Raw genomic sequence first — 22,338 nt, 5'->3', positions numbered from 1 at the left:
GAAATTAAACTATTTCAGTTTTAAAGTAAACTTTAACTTATAGCAAACAATGCAGTGAGGTTGTATAGTTCATTTTTATAAATATCCAAATTAGCTTAAAACTCAAGAATACAGATAGCATTCCCATCAAATACATCGTTTCTCACATTTACATAGGAAAATTAATTTTTAAATGTACTGTATGATACACTTAATGCATGGTATGTGAAAGAATAACGTATAATTTCCACATAATCTTTATGAAATATTCTGCTTTAGGGTGAGACTGACAATTCATGAAATTAGAAGGTACAAATTAATGAGAAAGAATAGTGAAATATTAGTTCTAACTATGGAAAATTATAATTTTTAAGAACAATTTGGTTTTCAGTGAGCTTAAATCTAGCTTTCTCTTCATACAAGATGAAAAAGTACATTAAAAAGTTTAAACAATTACTCTACAACAGGTTTTGATGTGCTGTATTTCAGAACCGCCAAATATGGTTTTATAACATTTGATAACCTATAAAAAAGAGGAAACTCCAAAAAACAAATTCAAACCCTAGAGTTAGGAGAATGACTCCCCTGGACTTCCTCAAACAAAAAAACCGAGCACACTCCTGTTTTTTAAATGAAGTCTCTTATTTTGCTATTTTAAAATAATTTTTTATTAGAATACATTAGAAAATACAATAATTTGTCTAAAATACATATATTATAAAGAGAGCATTTTCCTTACCCAGTATGCTTAGGCTTTCGGTCTGAAAAACCTTCTGAAGTGGAGGAAAGTAAATAACCAGTAATTGTCCCATAATGGAGCCAAGAACTGCATAGCAAAACATTTTGTTACTGCAGAGTCCAATCTCAAACACAGACTTGGTCTGTTGGCAGAGCAGAGAGTTCAATTACTACTCTTTGGTCATAGAAATAACTTATTATTATATTCACTTCCAATTTTTAATAACCAGTATCACTATATCACTGAATTCTACAATGTCACTACCATGACATCTCTTAATTTTAACTATTATTTTGGAATAATTCAGATGGAATAAGGGTAAATATTAAAGCAGCTTCTATTTATCAAGAAAGACCTTGCTTTAAAAAGTAATACTATATGTATGAGACCATAGAAAGAAAGAAGGCTTACTGTAGTATCCCAAACATTAAGAAACTTTATTTGTATTTTACTAAATCATTTCTATTCATTAAGGTAAATAATCTAAAATTCTTTCTTGAAAAATGAACCTATTTATGTGCACTGAAAAAGTAAAACCACTTTCATTAAAAAAATGAATACTACAGCTTCTTCAAGAATTAGTCGATTATCTCAGAAGCAGCAGCAGGCAAAAAAAATTAGTTTCAATTAGTGCAATTCACTGTACTTAGAAACGTTCTAGCATGGCAAATGGTAATAGATATAGTTAAGGATTCATACAGTGCTTTAAAATTGAAATGAATAGTCATGCCTCAACTGAAACTAGTTTTCAAGGACAATATGCTCTGAAAAGGTACCACTAGATTCTAGCCCATTATTTTCTATCAAAACACTTGGACTAAGATGACGCAGTCATGCTTAAGATAAAACATTGGAAATGTTCTAATGGCTTTGACACACTAACAGAAATGATGGGAAAAAAATTAATTTACACAAAATTGTTCTTGCACTCCAAGCAAGAATGTTTTCTAAAATGAGACTACTATCATCTTCACAGAACCCATAATGTTTGTCTTATGCTCAGATGTTAACCTGAATCTATCTTACACTACAGCTGATAAGATAATAGAAAGAAGAAAGATCACATGACACCACCTGTGATTTACTTTGATGTTCTAGTCAAACATAAGGCTTACCCCCGCAGGTGCCCCATCTTCATGGGGCCCACGTTTATAAAAAGGTTGTCTTTGGGGCTATAATCTATGGCTACAAAACTAAGCAATCTAAAAACTCATAATCTTTACCTACTTATTATTAAAGAGTGTTCTACTCAACTGAGTCAATCAACTAAGATCATCTAAGCATACCTGGGATCTAGAACTTAGTGCATTAAACATGTCAAAAAACACAAAGCACGTGAAGGTCATTGTTGTGTCCCGAGGTGTTATCACATTGTCTCGCAGCTGTCAAGAGGAAATAACAAAATGGCTTTTTAGTGGCTAAATTTAATAGACAAATACTGTATGCTTTTAAAATGTTAATATTTTCTTTTCATTAGGATAAAATAGCTTTAGTCTAAGATATGAAACATAAAAGCTACCTAAATTTCCTATAAATCACCTAATGAATAGCTATATCTAAATAATAAAAAGTAAAAAAAAGTTTTCATAACTATATTAGATATTAAAGTACTGTCATTATTTAATAAAATAGTTATATACTCATATTTTTTAACTTTTCTCAAAATTTTCATGCATTAATGTTTATTGTATCTGATACCTCAGCAGATTTAAATTATTCTAATATATGAATCAAAAATTCTATTTTCCATAAAGATTGAAATCAAACTCTTTCAAAATGTTATATTTTTCACTCAAAGAGCTCTCCTCACTGCCCAGCCTTCTGTGTAAGACACCAAAATAACTAAGAATCCTATCCTACAGAACGCATGTTAATACAGTAGCTTATCCAATGAATATACCTCACGCCAGAAGACAAATAAAGTCCCACAAACAATGATTATTGATGAAACAAGTATTTTAAGTATCAAGTTTTTAGTCAAAATGCTGTCCTTCCAGTTGCGAGGAGGTTTACGAATAACATCTTTATCCACTGGTTCTACTCCAAGGCTTAAAAGCAAATAGAAAAATGAATTAAAATTTTTAAGGTTTGGATTTGTTATTTTCACCTCATTAACCTCAATTATCCAGAAAACTGTTATGGACAAACTGATGAATCCATAAAGAAAACCCTGGCTATGATTACTCAAAAATAATCACTGATTTTTTTCACTATTTCTCTACTCTTTTTGGCAGACTGTTAGGGGACTGATGGTCAACTTTCAAAAAATTGTCCAATTCCATTTGCATATAAGTTTACTTATTTCAAATAGGGTGTGAAATACATGACCACCAACTGGACTTTGAAATTGTCTTTCATAAAAGAACCACTAGACTAGGATGATTTGTTTCAGCCAATGACATGTATCACTCAACTGCCCATTATAAAAGAAAACAGTTAGATGGTCAGGTCCTTCAAGACTTTCCCATAGCCTGCACAACCGACAAAGAAACTAGGTGATAACACTGACCTCAGAGATTTCTCCATTACATCCATTTCTTAGAAATAAAAAGCTTACTTCCTGAAGATAGGAATTACACCTATTCCCCAATCTCTTCTCAACCTAAGGATAGGCATCTAACAGTGCAAAGGCTCAGATCCACACAGCATGAATGAATACTCAAAGAGAATAAATGATATGCACACATCACACAATATGTAACAAATATGTTGCTGCAAAGTTTTCCAAAGCCATGCATAAAGTTTCAAAACTTAATTATCAGGGTATCACACATTTCTTGTCTTTCCTGTTCAACATGAAAAAACTCTTACCTCTGCGCTGGGGGTCCATCCATAATAATATTGATCCACAAAATCTGCATGGCATTGAGAGGATTAGGAAAGTTCATTAATGTAGCCAATGAGATTAAAGTTAATGCTGCTATACTCCTGTTGAAAAAGAGAGTCATTTAAAAATCTGTCAGCATAGTAAAGCTCCTGCTGATTTTATGATACCACTTTTTTAGCATTTAAAAATCTCATGTTACTACTGCAATACAGTAATACTGTTACTGTATTTCAAGTAACCTATGCTTCATTAATATGGACATTTTGAAGCTAAGAGTATTTTAACAAAGATTTTCAAGATGTTTAGACAACAAAAGCAAATAGAGAAAGATTTTAAAATCTACACCACAGTTAACAGTTTCAACATTTTTGTAACTGTCTTTTGACTAGGGAAACCCCTTCTACTTTTGGGAAAAGATATCAAGAGGAAGCAATGAGATGTGACTCATCCCTTAGTTATTTCATGAGCTATTAAATAAATCACAAAGGTTTATATGTTTTGATGATGATATAGACACCTAATTATCACATGTAGAACCTACTTGTCATGCCATTTTTAATTTCAGAATACAATTAATTGTCTTTCTGGAAAACTTACATATGAACAATCCTCAGAAATACAGGGCAGAAGTTCCTAGGCATTCTGCTTAAGTTCTACTTTTCATATAATTTATCTACAAGACCCATAGTGACAAATTTTTTGCAAACTTACGTGCTGAGTTGGAATCTAACAAAATTTTTAATGTTATTATAAATCCCTTTACCCTCTTCAATTGCAGACCTGAAATTTTAAAAATAAAGAAAGATGAAATGAAAAATATTATCATATAAAAATAAAGCTTTATCTATACTAAAACGCTATGGAGCTAATTTTGAAAATAAATTTCCAACTAATACAACACATGTATCACTAAAAACAATTATTTCTGTCACATAACTAAAATTAGAAAAAAATGGAAACATTTATTATAGCAAAGAATTAAAGTCAAGCCTCTAAGCTTAATGAAATTATAATCAGTTTCATTACACAATATTAAAATTCTTATTCTTAAGAAGATATTTCAACATTAAAATCATACACTGTTTCTCCACACAAGAGACAGTACTACACATTTATAATACTAAAATGATGATTTTTACCCCCCTAAGCTCATTTTTCTTAGAGGTAAAGATGCAAGGTAAAGGTTTAAATTAGTGTGCGTCAGGAATCAAACAGCAACAAGATATTTAAGAATTAGAAAATTTAAGCTATCTTTTGCTCCTACACACAAGTAGATAATATGTTGTAGAATAATTAAATAAAGAATATGGCTTACAAAGGTTCGAATAAATTCTCTCACTCATTTGGCTGGATCTAGAAAAATGTCTTTTACACACTTTCCCCTTTCTTCTAAGATTTTAATATAATTCTAACATGGGAAAGAAAAAAAATTCTTATATCCTTGCAAGAGCTTGGCAAATACTCTGAGTCCTGAGCACCCAAATGGTTCACTTTAGGCAGAAAGAAAGTAACAAAGTTCCCTAGGACATGTAATGAGAATTTATCACGAAACTGAATTAAGATCCAGGTCATCCAATAGGTGGTTATCAAAAAAATGGAACTCACACAACCCACACCTGACTACTGTGAAACTGATAACCACCAGGTATTACACTGAAGTCTTAAATCAATTGGAAACTGTGGCTGAAACAAATAAACCTATTCAAACTTAATAAATTATACTATGAAATGAGGGCAACATGAATAACTACTGATATAAGAAAATAGGTAGGGATATGAATTTAACAATTTTTAATATTTTAAGTATATACATTTCTGATTACCTGAATGTAATCAGACATAAAGGCCCCATGAAGGTTCACTCTTGTACCACCATACTAGTGCCCAGAAAAAATGTGACACATGGCTGGCACTCAGCAAATATTTCTTAAATGAATGGCTCCTGCCATTCACTATGCCTGTTCCATCCATACAAAATCATTTTGTCCAGAATTATACACTAGGCCATCAAATAAGATTAATTAATCCAGAAACAGTTTACCCAATTAATTTACTGCTAATTCTTTTCCAGTTGAATTGTCTGGGGATGGAGTGTAGGAAAAGATAGGGAAAGATTTTCTGATATGCATTCACTGAAACAAAACTTACATTATAGTTTGGAAATCATCATCCACCAGGATCATGTCTGCTGCTTCTTTGCAAACATCTGTACCAGTCTGGCCCATTGCAACTCCAATGTCTGCAGCCTTCAAAGCAACTGCATCATTTACTCCATCTCCTGTCATGGCTACAACCGAACCATTCTTCTGCAAAGACTGGAATGGAGAAGTGGGGGTCAGGAAAGAATTCTGACAAAAATGTTGATGCCATAAAGACAAAGGGATAAACAAATCCTTTTTTTTTTTTGAGACAGGGCCTCGCTCTATCATCCAGAGTAAAGTAGTGCACTCATAGCTCACTGCAGCCTCTAATTACTAGGCTCAAGTGATCCTCCTGCCTCAGCTTCCCAAGTAGGTAGGACTACAAGTACGTGCCACCACACCAGCTGATTATTTTTTTTTCCATATAATTAAGATTATATGGAAACCTCAATATATGGAGGTCTTAATATGATAAAGCTCAGAAAAAGTTGCTACTGATATTCCCATCTGGGAGAACTGTATGTCTAAAGTCTCATCTTCAGTCTACTATACAATGATTCTCAACTAGGGGCAATTTTGTCTCCCAGGGGACACCTGACTATATTTGGAGACATTTTCAATTGCCATGACTTGGGGAGTGCCACTGGCATCTATTGGGTAGGGGCTCAGGGATGCTGCTAAACATTCCATTAATACAACACACAGGACAGCCACTCACAACAAAGGATTATTCAGCCCAAAATGTCAATAGTACTAGTTGAGAAACTCTGAACTATATATACAATGGCTGGCTATTGTGATTAACAACTTAAGTCTATTAAGTCTACTATGTCAATTTGACTAATTAATATAAATAACCATAGCCTTTTAAATACTGTTCACGTTCTTATAACATTGTTTTCTTGCTGTATTTACTTAGTTTCTAACTAGTTACCACTATTCACATTGGGATGATTTAGCTATGGACCCTTGTCAGAACATATTTTTACCTTGTCTAACTGTTTGAAGAAAGCTATATTTGCAGATAGTTCATTAAAATTTTCTTCTACATATTCCTATGCCTACTAAATTCTCTATTAGTGTTTCCACGTCAAGCTCTTAAAAAAAAACACCTGTTTTGCTTCACAATACTTCTGACAGTGCTTGTAATGCAAACATAAAAGACAAAGTAGCAGCATTTTGTAGGTAGAAATAAAATAATCTGATTCTTAGACACCCACCTTAATAATTTTCATCTTGTGCCTTGGGCTAGCTCTGTAAAATACTGCAACCTGTTAAAATACAGGAAATACTAAAAATCTTCAATATTAAGAAATATCAGACTAACCCATACACTCATAATAATGATATTTTTACTTTTCAATGTAAGCTCTATTTAATTTGCCACAGACATTAAGCTTAAGCAATATGCCATATGTTTGTTAAGACAATCATTTGACATGGTCGTTTCAACCTTTACCAAAGGAACCAAAGGGAATAATACATAATCCAAACAAGTCATTCAATTTATATCATTATGTGTAAACTCTGAAAAGATAACAGTCTATTCTTGAAATGTTCCAGAGACAGAAAAAGAAAAAATTCTCTTGCATCTGTTTCCTCATAACACCACATACAATTAAAATAGCCTCTTCCCTTTGTTCTGTCTTCAGGGAAGATAAAGAACAGCTGTTTCTCGATGTCTGTAGAGACTTATTTTTCACAGTGTCAAATGTCTGCTTATTCTCTTTTACTCAGGGTAATTTCATTAGTCTCTCTTCCACTGTACCTCCAAACTGCTCATATGATCTTATCTTTTCATCCCTTTTTATGACTCCATCGTCTGGTCTCCTAAAATCCTTACAATGTGCCCCACAGTCAGTCAGCAACAAAATTTCCTGTATCTTTGACTCTTTTTCTCCTTGCTCTAACCTAGTTGTTCTACAAAATACTGCCATCCCTATAGCCCTCTGAAATACTACCACCAGGGAAGCCTAAAAGTGGGGTATGTGTCCTCCATTCTACCTTCATAAATCTTCAGTTTTGAATGCCATGTGAAACTACACTTCCCATTAACTGTAGGCATTCACCGCTCCAGAGGCCATAACCCCTCATTTCACATCAATTTTAACTTCTGTCTCACTGTCACTCTAACAATACTTACAAGTCATGGTGATTTCAATAACCACCTAATAAACCATTCTCGTACCTACTCTCCTAGAGGATTAGTTCATATTAATTTTCTCTCTTCATACCTCCAACCTATTCCCTTTCTCCAGCCTCAATCTCAACTAACCACCTGTGTCCTACTTCAGAGAAAAAAGAATCTGAAGAGAATTTCTATAATTCCCACCTCCCAGTATCTGTATCCAGGCACTATCCTCCTCTCATTTTACCACAGATGAATCAAATATACTCCTATTGCAGGTCAAATACTCTCCCTTACCTATTTAAGATCATTAATCTATTACTCCAGAAATTTCCCCCCATATCAAAATTGTTTCCTTGCTACTGCATTTTTACCATCAGTATAGAAACATGTTGTTATTCCTTCCATTTAAAAAAGAATGAAAACTCCCCTTCCCCTCCCATTTCAGCTGTCACCCTACCTTTCTCTTTTTATTTTTTTATAGAAGGAAAAACAGCATGTTTGTATACTAGTGGTAAAGTGCAGCAGCAAGGAAAAAATACTGATACAGGAGAGGAGAGAATTTTTGGAGCAAAACTCTTAGAAAGTTGCCTCTACTTGCTGTCTACAATTCTCTCTGAATTCATCCCAATCAGGCTGTTACCACTACCACCCCTTCACTGAAACCACTATCCAGACTATCAAAGACCCTCACAACCATCACACTGCTAATGCAAACGGTGTCTGCTATTTCTGAAATAAATCCCCTTTTAAAAATGTAAATAAGTATCTTTAAAAATTTTTTCCAGAATTTTTTTCCAGAATTATGTTTCTGGGCTTTTAGACTTTAGAAATGTTGATCTTTTGGTATTTCGACATTCAGAATTAGGGTGTTCAGGGTTGTGTCTTTTGGGATTATGATATCCTCCCTCAAAAAACAGCATTCATGAGTAACTACAGTTCACGAAAGAAAAAACATGGATAAGCAAAAAAGTTCATTTCTACTAGTAACCACATCCAAAATCTAACTGCTTGCTAGAGGATGAGGAAAGTGGGGCTAGAGGTCTAGGGACTTAATGCTACTACTGTATGAAGCACAGTCTATGAAAATATAAACAGAAGCCTTTTCAGAGGACAATTCAGCAATACATGTTAAGAGCCTTACAAATCTGTTGATCATTGGAATCCAATTAATTCACATGTAGGAATTTAGTCTACAGAAATAATCAGAGATGGGCACAAAATCTTAGGTACAATAAATGTTGGCATGGATGCAGAGAGATAGGAACACTCATACACTGCTGGTGGGACTGCAAACTAGTGCAACCTCTGTGGAAAGCAATATGGAGATATCTTAAAGAGATACAAGTAGATCTACCATTTGATTCAGCAATCCCATTACTGGGCATCTACCCAAAAGAACAAAAGACATTCTATAAAAAAGACATCTGCATGCGAATGTTTATAGCGGCACAATTCACAATTGCAAAGATGTGGAAACAACCGAAGTGCCCATCCAATACATGAGTGGATTAATAAAATGTGGTATATGTAAACCATGGAGTACTACTCAGCTATAAGAAACAATGGTGATATAGCACCTCTTACATTTTCCTAGATAGAGCTGGAATCCATTCTACTAAGTGAAATACCCCAAGAATGGAAAAATAAGCACCACATATACTCACCATCAAATTGGTTTCACTGACCAACACCTAAGTGCACATATAGGAATAACATTTATCAGGCGTTGGGTAAAAAAAAAAAGAAATAAAAAGAAACAACAAATAGATGAACTTTGGAGTTACAAAGACCTGGGTTCCAGTCCAAATGCCACCAACTCACCAGCTCTGAGATATTGGCCAAGTCTCCTAAGAACTCTGGGCCTCAATTTCCTCATCCATAAAAATGGAATTGCCTAAGTTTCTTACAAAACTATACATACTCCTACCATATGATCTAATTCAGCAATTGTGCTTCTTGGTATTTCCCCAAATGAGCTGAAAACTTATATTTACTGTATAGACATGTTTATAGCAGGTTTATTTACAACTACCAAACCTGGAAGCAACCAAGATATCCCTCAAAAGGTAAAGTGTTAAAACAGTGGCACATTTATACAATGGAATATTATTTAGTGTTGCAAGAAATGAATTACCAACCCGGAAAAAGACATAATAGGACTTGTTTTACTACCGCTTAGTAAAAACAACCAGTCTTTAGAGACTATACATGGTATTCTTCCAACTATATGACATTCTGGAAAAGGCCAAACTGTAGACAGTAAAAATATCAGTAGTTGTCAGAGATTCAAGGGGAGGTGGGGAATATTATTTAGTGTTGCAAGAAATGAATTACCAACCCGGAAAAAGATATAATAGGACTTGTTTTACTACCGCTTAGTAAAAACAACCAGTCTTTAGAGACTATACATGGTATTCTTCCAACTATATGACATTCTGGAAAAGGCCAAACTGTAGACAGTAAAAATATCAGTAGTTGTCAGAGATTCAAGGGGAGGTGGGGAAAAATAGAAAAGTGGAACATGGGATTTTTAGGGGAATGAAACTACTCTGTATGAAATGTTTTGTCATTATGCATTTGTAAAAACCCCTATAAATGTATGACACACACACAAAAAAATCTTAACATAAACCATGAAATATATTAATGTATCAATACTGGTTCATTAACTACAATGAGTATACTACATTAATGCAGGATATTAATATGAGGGCAAACTGTGTAAAGAGTGGAGGATAGAGATGGGGCAGGTATGCAGAATTCTTTGTATTATCTGCTCAGTTAGCTGTAAATCTAACATTGTGCTAAAAAGTCTATTAATTATTAACATTTTAAAAATGGGATTGCCTATCTTTATAACGTGACTAGAAGGAGTAAATTAGATAATGTATGTAATACATACATTGTCTGGCATATGGTAAATGGTTGCTACTATTATTATCCTTAAAGTATTATTTACAGTAGTAAAAAATAAATGGAAGCTTCAATTTCATCAAGAAAATGGTTATATATCCACATATACACTGTGTGTTTATACACACATACACATGGTATACTCAAGCAAAATATTGTGCAGCCATCAAAAACATGTTTTCTAACTATAATGATTTCAGAAATGCCAAAGTTATGTAAAATGAATGTTCCAGATTATAACACTACGAAGTACCACCCAGGTTGTGTTGTTAAACACATCTTTTAAAAAGTCATAACGGGTTAACTTATCTTGGATGCTCTGCTGATGCACAACCTTTGAGTGTCTTGGTTGGATTGCTTGTAACTCTCACTTTTCTATATTTTTCAATTTTTCTATAATGAACATACATTTTTAATGTATAAATTTTCTAATCAGAAAGAAAGTATTATAGAAAGACAAGCCTTAGGTTAAGATATAACAAGAAATTCCATATACTTAATATATAACTTGAAGTTGTGAGTATAAAATAAATGAAGCAAAGGAGGAGGTAGTGCATTTTATTAATGACAATGGATGGCTAGAAAATGGGTAATCAAATGAATGCCAGATAAGCACTTATTTTGAAGGACATACAAATATATGTGCATATGTAGGTTAAGTAACAATGACACAAAGAAATCTGAACGATTTGGAAGAATGCTGTCCACCTCTTACAGGGCACTTCCTATGGAATTTATGTACCCACAAATCAGTCTTTTGTCATGGAATACTATTCGGTCATAAAAAAGAATAAAATCATGCCATTGGCAACAACATGGATGAAACTAGAAGCCATTATCTTAAGTGAAACAATTCAGACACAGAAAGACAAATATCGCATGTTCTCACTTCTATGTGGGAACACATAAAAAGTTTGAACACACGGAGCTAGAGAGTGAAAAGACAGGTAACAGAGTCAGTGAACGCTGAGTTGAGAGAGAAAGCAGGATGAAGAGAAGTGGGTTAAAAGGTATAAACATATATAAGCTAAAAGGAATAAATTCAATGTCTGGTAGCAGAGTAGGATGACTATACTTAAAAATGTATCGTACTTCGGTGATGAACACCCTAAATATCCTGACTTGATCACTATGCATTATATACACGTAACAAAATTTTTCATGTACCCCATAAATTTGTACAAATAAAAAATAAAAATGAAATAAAAGAATAAGGCCTTTCAGTCTAAAAGGCTTTAGTCTAGGCCTACCTTTGGTACTATTTGTGAAAGCTGCTGGACATCCATTGTATCTATTTCTTCTCCTGAGACTGACTGGGAAGTTTTAGAATATAATCCCAGACGACTGGCTGAAGTGAAGAGAGAAAATGAAATTAACCAAATTGTTTTTGCTTGATGGGCTAGTCAACATAATGCTCATTTACTATGATTTACTAATCTACTCTCTTTCTCTTAAAATATAAAATGTAAAGACATTTTATCATATCCAGGAACCACAGGACCAACTACTTGTAAGATAAATCTATCTGAATAAATCCAGGATTTTCTATTTGACGATTTTATTGTTATTTAAATTTAAGAATAGAGTTTTCACTATCCAAGCCAGCATACCTAAGAACTGAAACTAGGCCAATCAGGTTCTTCTCAATGGGTCAATTTTAAGGAAGATTAGAGTGTATTTTAAGTACGGTATCCAAAGCCAGACAAAATGGTAGTGGATCTGTGGTAATCATGTAGCTGTATGTAAATCTAAGTAAACACTGAAAAGTTATTCTCCTAAAAGTATTGTTTCTAGCGACCTTTTCTTAGATAAAGTCTGAAAATCCTGGCCCGGCCCCTCTCCAAATTAATAAAATAAGAATTAATAGAGTTTAGCAAATTGTTAAATTTATCACTACGAATTATAGTTCATAAGCTCTGGGAGATCAACTTTCATTCTCTTTTTTACTCCTGATACTGTACTTACGATACCCTTAAATATCATTCAGACAACATAGGTATATGTATATGTGTGTGTGTACATATATATAAAAGAAAACAGAAATACATATAACAAGCTGTTTTCTTCCAAATTATGTACAAGTCTGCTTTGAAAATTAAAAAGTTGAAAGGAAAAACAAAATTTCATATTTCCTTTCATATTCATGATCTAGTGCTTTTATCTTCAGCATAGTGCATTATGAAGTTAAAAATAATTACCCTTCCCTGTATAAAATATACAGGTGATTTCATGATTATGTATTCTGATTAACAGTATTACTTTTTAAACTTTAATAATCAATTTTTGCCCACAATTTTATACCAAAAACAAAGGAAGCAGTTTAGTTATACCAATTGCAATCGCAGTCTCCTGTGAATCTCCAGTAATCATTTTTATCGATACTCCTGAGGCAATGAGTGTTGTAACAGCTTCTTTCACACCAGTTCTAGGAGGATCAATGATTCCCACCAAGCCAAGAAATGTCAGCTGTCCCAGTTCAGGACCAGAAGCCAAAGCAAGAACTTAGGAAACAATATAATCCAAAAAAGAAAATGTGAGCCACAGAAACATTAGAATTTAGTTGATAAATATGGAAATGGTATCACTTCTCAAATAAGTCACTTTCAGACTACCGTGTCATTTGTGGTTATTATACAATCTTTAAAAATCAAAATTATCACATGCCAAGAGATTGCAGTTTCATGGTTCTGGATAGGGGGATGCTTTAAGCTATTCAAAACTGAAAAGAATAAAACTAAAGAACTGTTAGGCAGAAAAAGCAAGTGAGGGAGAATGAAGAATGTTTTCACATAGCAACCACATGCAGCTACTTTCAATAGAAACTACTGTCTCTTTAGAAAATACTATTAATTATTTAGAGAAACTATGGTTTTGTCAAGCTTTAAAGTCAATTTTAAACAGACACCTTTGAAGGTGGCTTCTAATGTATCTTCATCTTTCCATTTCATAGGTCTCCAGAAAAATTCAATAGCCTGAAGAGAAGGCTATATTAATTAATTATACACAGCCTAGAACAATTTCATACATGACAAACTCTGGAAGGTAAAGTTAACCTGGAAAGTGGTTGTAAAACCATTAATACCAACAACAGTTCGTTTTCTTTCACTCTTTCCATAACATCAACAGACATTTCTTATTTTGATTTGATTCTCTAAGAATATATAAATACCACACCGTATTATTATTTATAGTTAGTTTCCTATCATTTGTGAGCACTTAAGATATAACAAAAAGAGTTGTTCATTTCCCAAATTTAGCTTACTCTCAGAATTCTGGAACCTCTGGTTAACTACCTTTATTAACCAAAGGGATGTGCCTGCATCTGGGATATTATTAAACTAAACAACACACAAAACACACACATACACGCACACGAGCAAACTAAACAAAAATACTTCAAGGGGAGACTGAAAAGTCCCAGAGAGATCAAAGGAAGCATCTATTCTTGTTCAAACAGAAGGTACAGAAGATTAGATGTACTTGAAACACCAAGGTTAAAGGCAAGTAACTTTTATTTCTCCAATGTTGAGAGTCATATATCTAACTATTTATGTAGATGTAGGCCCCAAAGGCTTTCACTATTGAGAGAATGAGCCACTTGACAGTCTCTGGTGCTGGGACAGAGACAGAAAGCAACAGAAGGGTAAAGTGAATACCATCTTGTGTGTCAGAAAATACTAAGAAAAAAGATCAGCCCTGGATACTCCCAACGGAGGACGGCACTAGCCTGGAGGTTAGTAGCCTGTATTTATTTGCTTCTTTAACACAAATGAAAATCTACTACTCCTCTTTGAGTCAAAGATAGGTAAACTTTCTGTGTGTGAAAGGCTCCTGACCTAAAACAATATACAGTCTAATTTCAAAATTAAGAACCATAAGTATTTTCAGAAAATTAACTTTTACAAGATACAACATTAAGTACATATCAACAGAAATTTAAAATCTTTCTTTTCTTCATTATGGTAATCTCAGTGAGGGGGGAGTGGAGAACAAAGAGAGAAAGAAGAGACATGAAGCAAGAGACAAATGACCAGACTGTTTCCCCACACCCTATGAACAAATATTTTGTCTTCGACCAATTCTGGTCTGCTTCACAACGTTAGAACACAAAACACCACATACACAAACCTCCACAATCCTTCAGGTGAAAAGAGTTAGTCAAAATAAAGAAGTGTAAAAACTTTGTTCCAAAAACTAAGAAAAACAGGGTGCACATACCAGACCTTTAAGACCTCTTTCAGGTCTTTAAATCCATGTCAACTTTGAAACTTCCTGCTGAGTGCTGCTGAGAGTAACAAAACTCTGCTTTTTTGTTGTTTTTTTTTTTTCAACTATTTCAATGTTTTACGAACAGTTGGAAACAAACCCAACAAACTGGAAGTGATGACATCCCAGAAGCTCAAAAGGGGAGGGAAACAGGTTTGCATTCTGTCGTCTGACAAGCTTTTTAAAAAAAAATTAAGTGCATCTTAGCAAAAGTAGATTAAAAGAGAAAGGGTCAAAGCCCCAGATGTCAGCAAGCAGAGAGAAGGAGGTAACCCAGGGGAGCAACAGGCCCCTGTAACACAGTCTTCCCAGGAATAGTTCCAAGGAGCTGCCATTGCTCCTTAACACACAGGCCCTACCAAGCAAAACCCTCTTTCCTGGCTGCAAGGCATCCCTGCAGTTGCCCTCCTGTCTGCTAAGCTCCCCCTTGCTCTAACAGCTATAATTCTGGGCCAAGCCTCACTAGCGTCATTCTCTTTCTCTAGATGGGGTGTGAATCTGAATGGGGTGCAAGGGCATCAAAAGTATTACTCTGGACCAAAGTATCTAAGCTTCCTGAAGCTGGAGCCACCAGTTTCGTCTGCCCACTGTTCAGTAGGGAGTGGGGGTACAATGTGTTGGGGGGCACTCCCTGTGCCCACTTCCCCAGAATGTCCAGTTAGCATTTGTACATTTGGCTTGATAAATCTGTTAAAATTCTGTGGTCTCAGAGTTACTGCTACTCTTATGCCTGGCCCAGCTCAACCAGAGAAGAGGTTCCTTCTCCCCAGAATTGATGCTGGGAGAGAGAATCTTCCTTGGCTTAAAGGGTCCAAAGGTATGAGGTCTGAGGTGAGGTTCAGGAGCATGTTCAAGATTCAGGCCTGTGGGAAAAAGCCCCAGAAACTCTGGAACCTGACATCAAAGCCTCTTACATTATAAAGAAAAAAGGGGGAAGAGTTATTTTTCTTTAAAACAATCATTTTAATACAAAAATAGAACCATTTGCAAAACAATTTCTCAGCCAGCAGCTCCATGTCCCATTTCCTTGGAAACAGAGGGTGAGGTGTTAAGATGATCATAATACGGCCCATACCTCAGATGAGCTACACCAAACTCTGGGGAGGCATGCAGAGTGACCTTGGCTCAGGAGCCTGGGGGCTGGCGCAGAGGGTCCAGAGAGGCAAGGACATAAAGTAAGGCATCAGGCTGTGGGTAGTATTCTCTATCAAGAAAAATAACTTTCCAAACTTAGAAAAACAAGTTATGTGAAAAATTTTCTTATTTGTGCTTCACTCAAACAAGGGCTTTCTTTAGGTTTAAAAAACATTTGAATAGATTTGCAGACTTCTGTTCTTATAATAATCTTTCTCCCAGAAACTGTAGTGCTTAGACTTCTGTTTCATAAATAACATTAAGGAAGTCAACTCTTCCAATTTCCTTGAGAGACTATGTAACTACATATATTCATCACAAGCCAGATGATCATTTAGAAGGTAAGAATGAGGTATGGCCCCAAACCCTGCCCCTCCAATCCTATACATGACATCCCTAGGAGAGGTGGCCTGATTGTGCAAGCCCAGCAGACCCTCTCCCCACTGGCGTGTGCTCAGCAGCAAATACGTAAGCAGTATCTGGGCACTTCTTTCTTTATCCCCCTAGCGAAGGGCTAAGAAGAGAGACAGCAGATGAGGATCCAGTTAGCAATCACCTCAACGGACAAATTAGAGGCTTCAGAATTCGATTTTTAGGAAGTATTTTAATTCTATTAACAAATAAGACAAAGTAACAAAATAAGAGTAACATTATTTTACTTTAATCCATCTCCCTTCTTATAAACTTGTTTAAAATAAAATTTCTATTTCCTACTCAGAGACCAGTAGGTCTGAAAGAACCAGAGATTTCATATTTTGCTACATTCTCAAATTTCTATCTTTTGGGGGTCAGTTTGCCAACGAAAACATAACACTTCAGAAATGGCAAGGGTTCTACAAAGCCTGGAATAGAGTTGAACAGCTCAGATTTGAAGCATGAATTCATATGAAATTAAAAGAGGGTTCTACTGTTCCACCCTAGGGGACTATGCTGAAATGGCCTTACCTCTGAGTCCGGCTAAGCCCATACGTGCCTTCTCTTGTTGGTACACATCTCTCTGCTGCTGGGTAAGTGACAAAGTTTGCCCTTTGCTGTGGTATGTAGTACAGTACTTAATCACCTGTTCATAAGCACCCTTCATAAAACAAACCTCTGGTCTGTCCTAAGAAGAAACATATGAAATACAAGTTTAATTTCGACTTGTACATATCTGCCACTGGAGTCCAAAAACAAGTGGCATGTGTTTCTCCTAATTCCCAGGGAAGTTATTTGAACCTAAGGCTTTGAGTGGCACTTGAACTCCAAAGATTAAAAATTCCTATGAGCTTTCTGTACCTTCTATAGGAAACAACATCTGCCCCCACCATCCCCTCATTGAAGGCAATATTATAATAAGCTCCTAAATTAGGCACTCTGAAATTTTGGGAGAGGCTCATCACAACAGGAAAAAGAAAGAGAGCTAACATCAGCCCACAATTGTTCAGGATCTATATTAGCTGTTATATGTACATCTATACATCTATCTATGATCCCATTTGATTCTTGCAACCACCTTGTAATTATGGGTATTAGGCTTTATTTTTTATGACAGTAAAGGTAATATTCAAAAGCTTATAATGAAAAACCAGTTTCCTGCCCAACCCTTCTCACCATTAGTCCTACTCCACACAGGCAAACCAATTCTAACTTTTTTAGCTAGATTTTTTTTGGTATTTACCCCCATGTTTTTAACATGTTTATATTGCCACTCCCTCAGTAACCAATTTTATACACTGTCTATTGTGACAGATATTAATTTGGCCACCCTATCTATTGCCCCCGTCCCCATCTGTATGATACGGTTAAAGCAAAATTTAGCAATATTCCATTTACAAGATGACTCCTCACTCCTGAGCCAAATGTGGTAATGACTACAGCAGTTCACAAACACCCTAGTTCTCTTTGAAGGTAAAAATGGATTTCCCTGTCATCTCCCTCACCCTTGAAGTCAGGTGTGACTTACTTGGGCCAATAAATATAAGAAGTACTTGTGTCACTTCTAAATGGAAATCTAGGGACCCGTGCATGCTTTGCTATTCCTCTACCCCTGCTGTGACAGTGTGTGCTTACATTGAGATACAGCTTCCATCTGCCTGGGCTTGGGGGTAGGGAGGCAACAGGGGGGCACAGTGTTATTTTCACCACCTATCCTGACTGAAAGATCAAATAGGATATTTATTTTCCTGTTCAAGTTTTGTCTTTTATAAAGTTAATAACCACTTTTTTTATTTGCTTAGTTTTCTTTACACCTATCATTCATTCTTCCTGAACTCTTCAATGTAACGTAAAACCCTTCTCATGATATTTTTCACATGATCGAATGAGCAGGCAAGCTATTATTTCTATACCTTCACTAGTGACTCCTCTCCTTCACTCTTCTTTCCTTTTCTTGAGGTGGCTGATTTCTAGGCCTGCTGTACTACTTGTATCCAGGAACTTCCCTTTACTTCTATCCTCACTGGATTCTAAGTCTTGCTGTTCTTTATTATCCACCAGTATCTTTCTAAGAAACAGTATATGGTATGGGACATTATTTTACTCTATCTTCACATTCATAAGTTTAGCTGGAAATAAATTTCCTCTCATTTTGAAGGCTTTGCTCTATTAAATTCCAGCCTCTAGTGTCCAGTGTTACAGCTTAAAAGTATAAAGAAACTACAGTAGCCCCCCCACTACCACCACCCTGCCCCTTATCCAATTTCACTTCCCACAGTTTCAGTTACCTACAGTCCATTGTGGTACAAAAATACTAAATAGAAAATTCCAAACAAACAATTCAGAAGTTTCAAATTACACATCATTCTGAATAGTGTGATAAAATCTCACACCATCCACTCTGCCCCACCCAGAATGTGAATTATCCCTTTGTCCAGCATATCCAAGCTGTATAGGCTACACATCCATTAGTCACTTAGTAGCCATCTGTGTTATCAGACAAAAAAAATAACCACATAGTTTATACAGAGTTCAATACTATCCATGGTTTCAGGCATCCATCCAGGGGACTACTGTACTTTAATTCCTAAACATTTTTACATGATCTTTTCTCCCACCCCAAAAATCTATGGAAGCTTTTCAAATTCTCACTCTCCAAGTGTCCTCAAATTTCTTAATAAGGGGTCTTATGCTTATTCCCTCACTCTACCCCCACCCATAACAAACGTATTGTGTTCTCTTCCTATTACCACTATTAGGTGGATGTTGGATCCCCTGTATTTATTTTCTGATTTTCTTACCTTATCTCTTACGCTGTACACCTCTTGACTTCCTGTTCTACTTTGATAGGTTCCTTAACTTTATCTGATAAATGTTCTGTTTAAAGTATTTTTTTTGTCATTTTTTATGGTCTTTGAAAATTTTCTTCAGCATCTAGCATTTACCTTTGTTTCTCTGAGACCTATTTCTCTGTTGGTTTGGTTTGAGACTTTCATACTAAAGACTTTCCCCAAGTATCTAGTAATCCCTGACTGTCCATTTACATTCAAGAGTAAAGCAAATAAAGATTAGAAGCTCTACGGACACTGGCAGAGCTATTCAACTGGTACACCTCACAGAGAGAAAGCCCAGAAGTAGGTAAGTGCTTCCAAAGAACACAGACATTGGTTAGGGGTGCCCTTTACTGTGGGAACCTCCCCAGGACCAGATAGCTTTTCTAAAACTCTTCAATCTTCTGATTTAGGGAATGAGGGTATAGAGATGCCTGTCTACATGCATTCTAAGAGACAAATGGAGTTAAGGACTGGAGGCTTCCCCTTCAGGACAATGACATCCCCTTAATCACTGTTTTCAGTCTTAAGCCTTAATCCTGCCCCCTCCGCCCTTATCCCCAAGGTCACATTTCTGATATTCCACAGGAATAAAGGTCTGGCCTAAAGAAGCAGCAAAAGTACTTTGGAAAGTTCTGTCGGTTCCTTATTCAGAATTTCAACCTTCTCTACTATTTTTAGCCTTATTCCCTGTCTTCAAAGGTACCTGACATTGAGCCTTTTCTATACTTTGAGTTTGTATCTTTTATTCCTTGTTTGTGATTCTGGTAAGTTCCAGAGAGAGAAAAGAGATAAATGTATATTGTCCTGTTTAAATGAAAGTCCTCTAAAAACAAACTATTTGAGCCACTGGAGTTATTTTTAAATTGGGAAGTTTCCCCTATCTATGTCTTCTAGATCCTGAGTCACATCTGTGGGTTTGGGGTTGTTAATTTCATTGGTTGGTTTGTTTTCTAAAAGGAACTCTTCAGGTCGACAAATAGGAAGAAGAATCAAATGACTCCAAACTTATATCCTGCCACTCCCTGTCCTCCACAACCACTACTGCAAAGCTTCATCTATCAGTGTAAAACTTTGGTGAGATTAGATTCAAAATGATTGAAAAGTAAAATTATTAAACATTACATGAGCCATGTTATCTTGAAGTACCGTGTGATGGTTTATAAGCTGCAGCAAAACAGGCCCATCAAAAAAGTCATATACATATTCTTGCCATATAACTATGAGGTCAAGGGACACAGCTAGTCAAGGGTTACCCAAGTCTAACGTAATTTTTGAAAGCTTTATATTACAAGGTTTAAAGTGACCGGCATTTTATTTTTATAGTTTTATTTCCAATTGTCTTCTTTTCTAGGAGTTTGTAAAAGTGCCTTTAAAGAACAGACAAATATTTTTTTGGCCCTCATATATGGGGTTCCTGGAAGACTTCTATTCACAAGTTCAATGTTAGACAAGTTGGCCTTTCTTTTAAAACCAATACATTTTCTACTTATTATGGGTGGAGGGAATTCTTTCACCCACTCCTGTCTACAGAGATGTAACTGGTTTCAAAGTGTTTGCTCACAGATGAAAACATAAAACCAATTATTAATTACTGTTAAAAGAAGCATAAACAACAAATACAGTTTTTAAGGACAAAGTTTAAGTATCAAGCCAGTAATAGCAACTATGGGTGATATGATTATACACTGTACTCTTATTATACTAACTGTGTAAAAATTTCTTAAGCACCCAGGAATAAGGTGGTAGCTTGAAATATCAGTGCATGTCATTTTGTCAGTTTGTAAACTGGATCAATGAACATAAATTATACATATTTGGAACCACTTTTCCACAAAGTAATGTGGTTTTGTTTGTTCTGGAGGTATTTCTTCAGTGAAAGAACACAAATTAGAACGCAAAGTCAGCAGATACCTATAACGAACCAAGAACAAAAAAACATGTTGAGAAAACCAGATGTCACAAGCTCCAGAAGACGGAGACCAGGCTATAATTCATTTAAATTATTTGTTCACACAGCAAAACCAAATATATCTATGCATGAATTCTATAAAGTATATCAAAGAGAACATAGAACAAGAGATGAGTGTACTATTAATTATACATAATTTAAAGCAACAGGTCTTTATTATGTACAATGATTACTTAAAACTAAAAGTGGATAGTAAGTGAAAAAATAGTCATCTAAGCTGAACAGGATGTAAGTATAAGTAAACAAATGGATACCTGCTGTGTTCGGTGTACACACTTAACAGCCATCCACTTTTGCTCAGAGCTAAAAGGGTATTCAGCTTTTCTGATATAGTCCTGTTGAAGTCCATCAAGACCCATCTATATGTTACAAAAAGAAAAGTTATTTCTCACCAATATGTGACTATTTTTTCCTTTAACAAAGAACAAGGGTCACAACTTAGTTTGGCTAGAGATATTTGAATTATTTTTCAAATAATGGTGACAGAATAGCAATGTTCCATCTATATATAACTATACCTCCCTGAATAGCAAAATGAAAGCCTGGGTGTGTAGGTAATAGACTTAAGGCATGTTATCTGCATTGCATGTAGACCAATCTTCAACATTGACTATATTAAACTCTTTACTGGCTCAAATTCTGGAAGGGGGCAGGATTACAAATTTTTAAAAAGTGCCAGATCAATACTGAGCATGTACTTTTATAATCAAGATACACGCAGATTCAATCCACCATTTCTTAGGGACTCAAAATTGTCTCACCTGTTGCTATCATCCTAGTCCCTTACCCTCTACCACTTTATATCCTGACTACTACCAACATCACGTAGCTGTTTTCCCTCCCAAAAGCCTTTGAATATTTTTCCAAATATCAAAAAATATTTTTAACCTACTCAAAAGTCTAGCTTATTACTTTCTGTTTTCTATTAAAAAATGTTCAGGCTCTTCTCGGCTTTTGAAGGTCCTCCAGAAACCCACCATACACAGCCTAT

General features: G+C 35.2%; 1 protein-coding gene across 2 annotated transcripts in view; it reads right to left on the bottom strand.

Annotated features, from left to right (window-relative positions):
* ATP2C1 (ATPase, Ca++ transporting, type 2C, member 1) overlaps positions 1–22,338 on the bottom strand; it is a 76,866-nt gene that overhangs the window by 15,853 nt on the left and 38,675 nt on the right. For both annotated transcript variants that reach the window (XM_012664263.1, XM_012664268.1), the window contains exons 12-22: positions 21,602–21,706; positions 17,076–17,232; positions 13,061–13,231; positions 11,981–12,078; positions 6,907–6,957; positions 5,694–5,860; positions 4,257–4,325; positions 3,530–3,646; positions 2,619–2,766; positions 2,005–2,100; positions 719–860 (exon numbers count right to left, since the gene is read on the bottom strand). In XM_012664263.1, the coding sequence (XP_012519717.1) occupies positions 719–860; positions 2,005–2,100; positions 2,619–2,766; positions 3,530–3,646; positions 4,257–4,325; positions 5,694–5,860; positions 6,907–6,957; positions 11,981–12,078; positions 13,061–13,231; positions 17,076–17,232; positions 21,602–21,706 (1,321 nt within the window). The remainder of the gene's footprint in view (positions 1–718; positions 861–2,004; positions 2,101–2,618; positions 2,767–3,529; positions 3,647–4,256; positions 4,326–5,693; positions 5,861–6,906; positions 6,958–11,980; positions 12,079–13,060; positions 13,232–17,075; positions 17,233–21,601; positions 21,707–22,338) is intronic.

The sequence above is a fragment of the Propithecus coquereli genome, unplaced genomic scaffold (assembly GCF_000956105.1).
Source record: "Propithecus coquereli isolate 6110/MARCELLA unplaced genomic scaffold, Pcoq_1.0 Scaffold12, whole genome shotgun sequence".
In the NCBI taxonomy this organism is placed as follows: domain Eukaryota; kingdom Metazoa; phylum Chordata; class Mammalia; order Primates; family Indriidae; genus Propithecus; species Propithecus coquereli.
The sequence above is the reverse complement of the archived record's forward strand: the minus strand, read 5'-3'. Positions and strand labels throughout refer to the sequence as shown.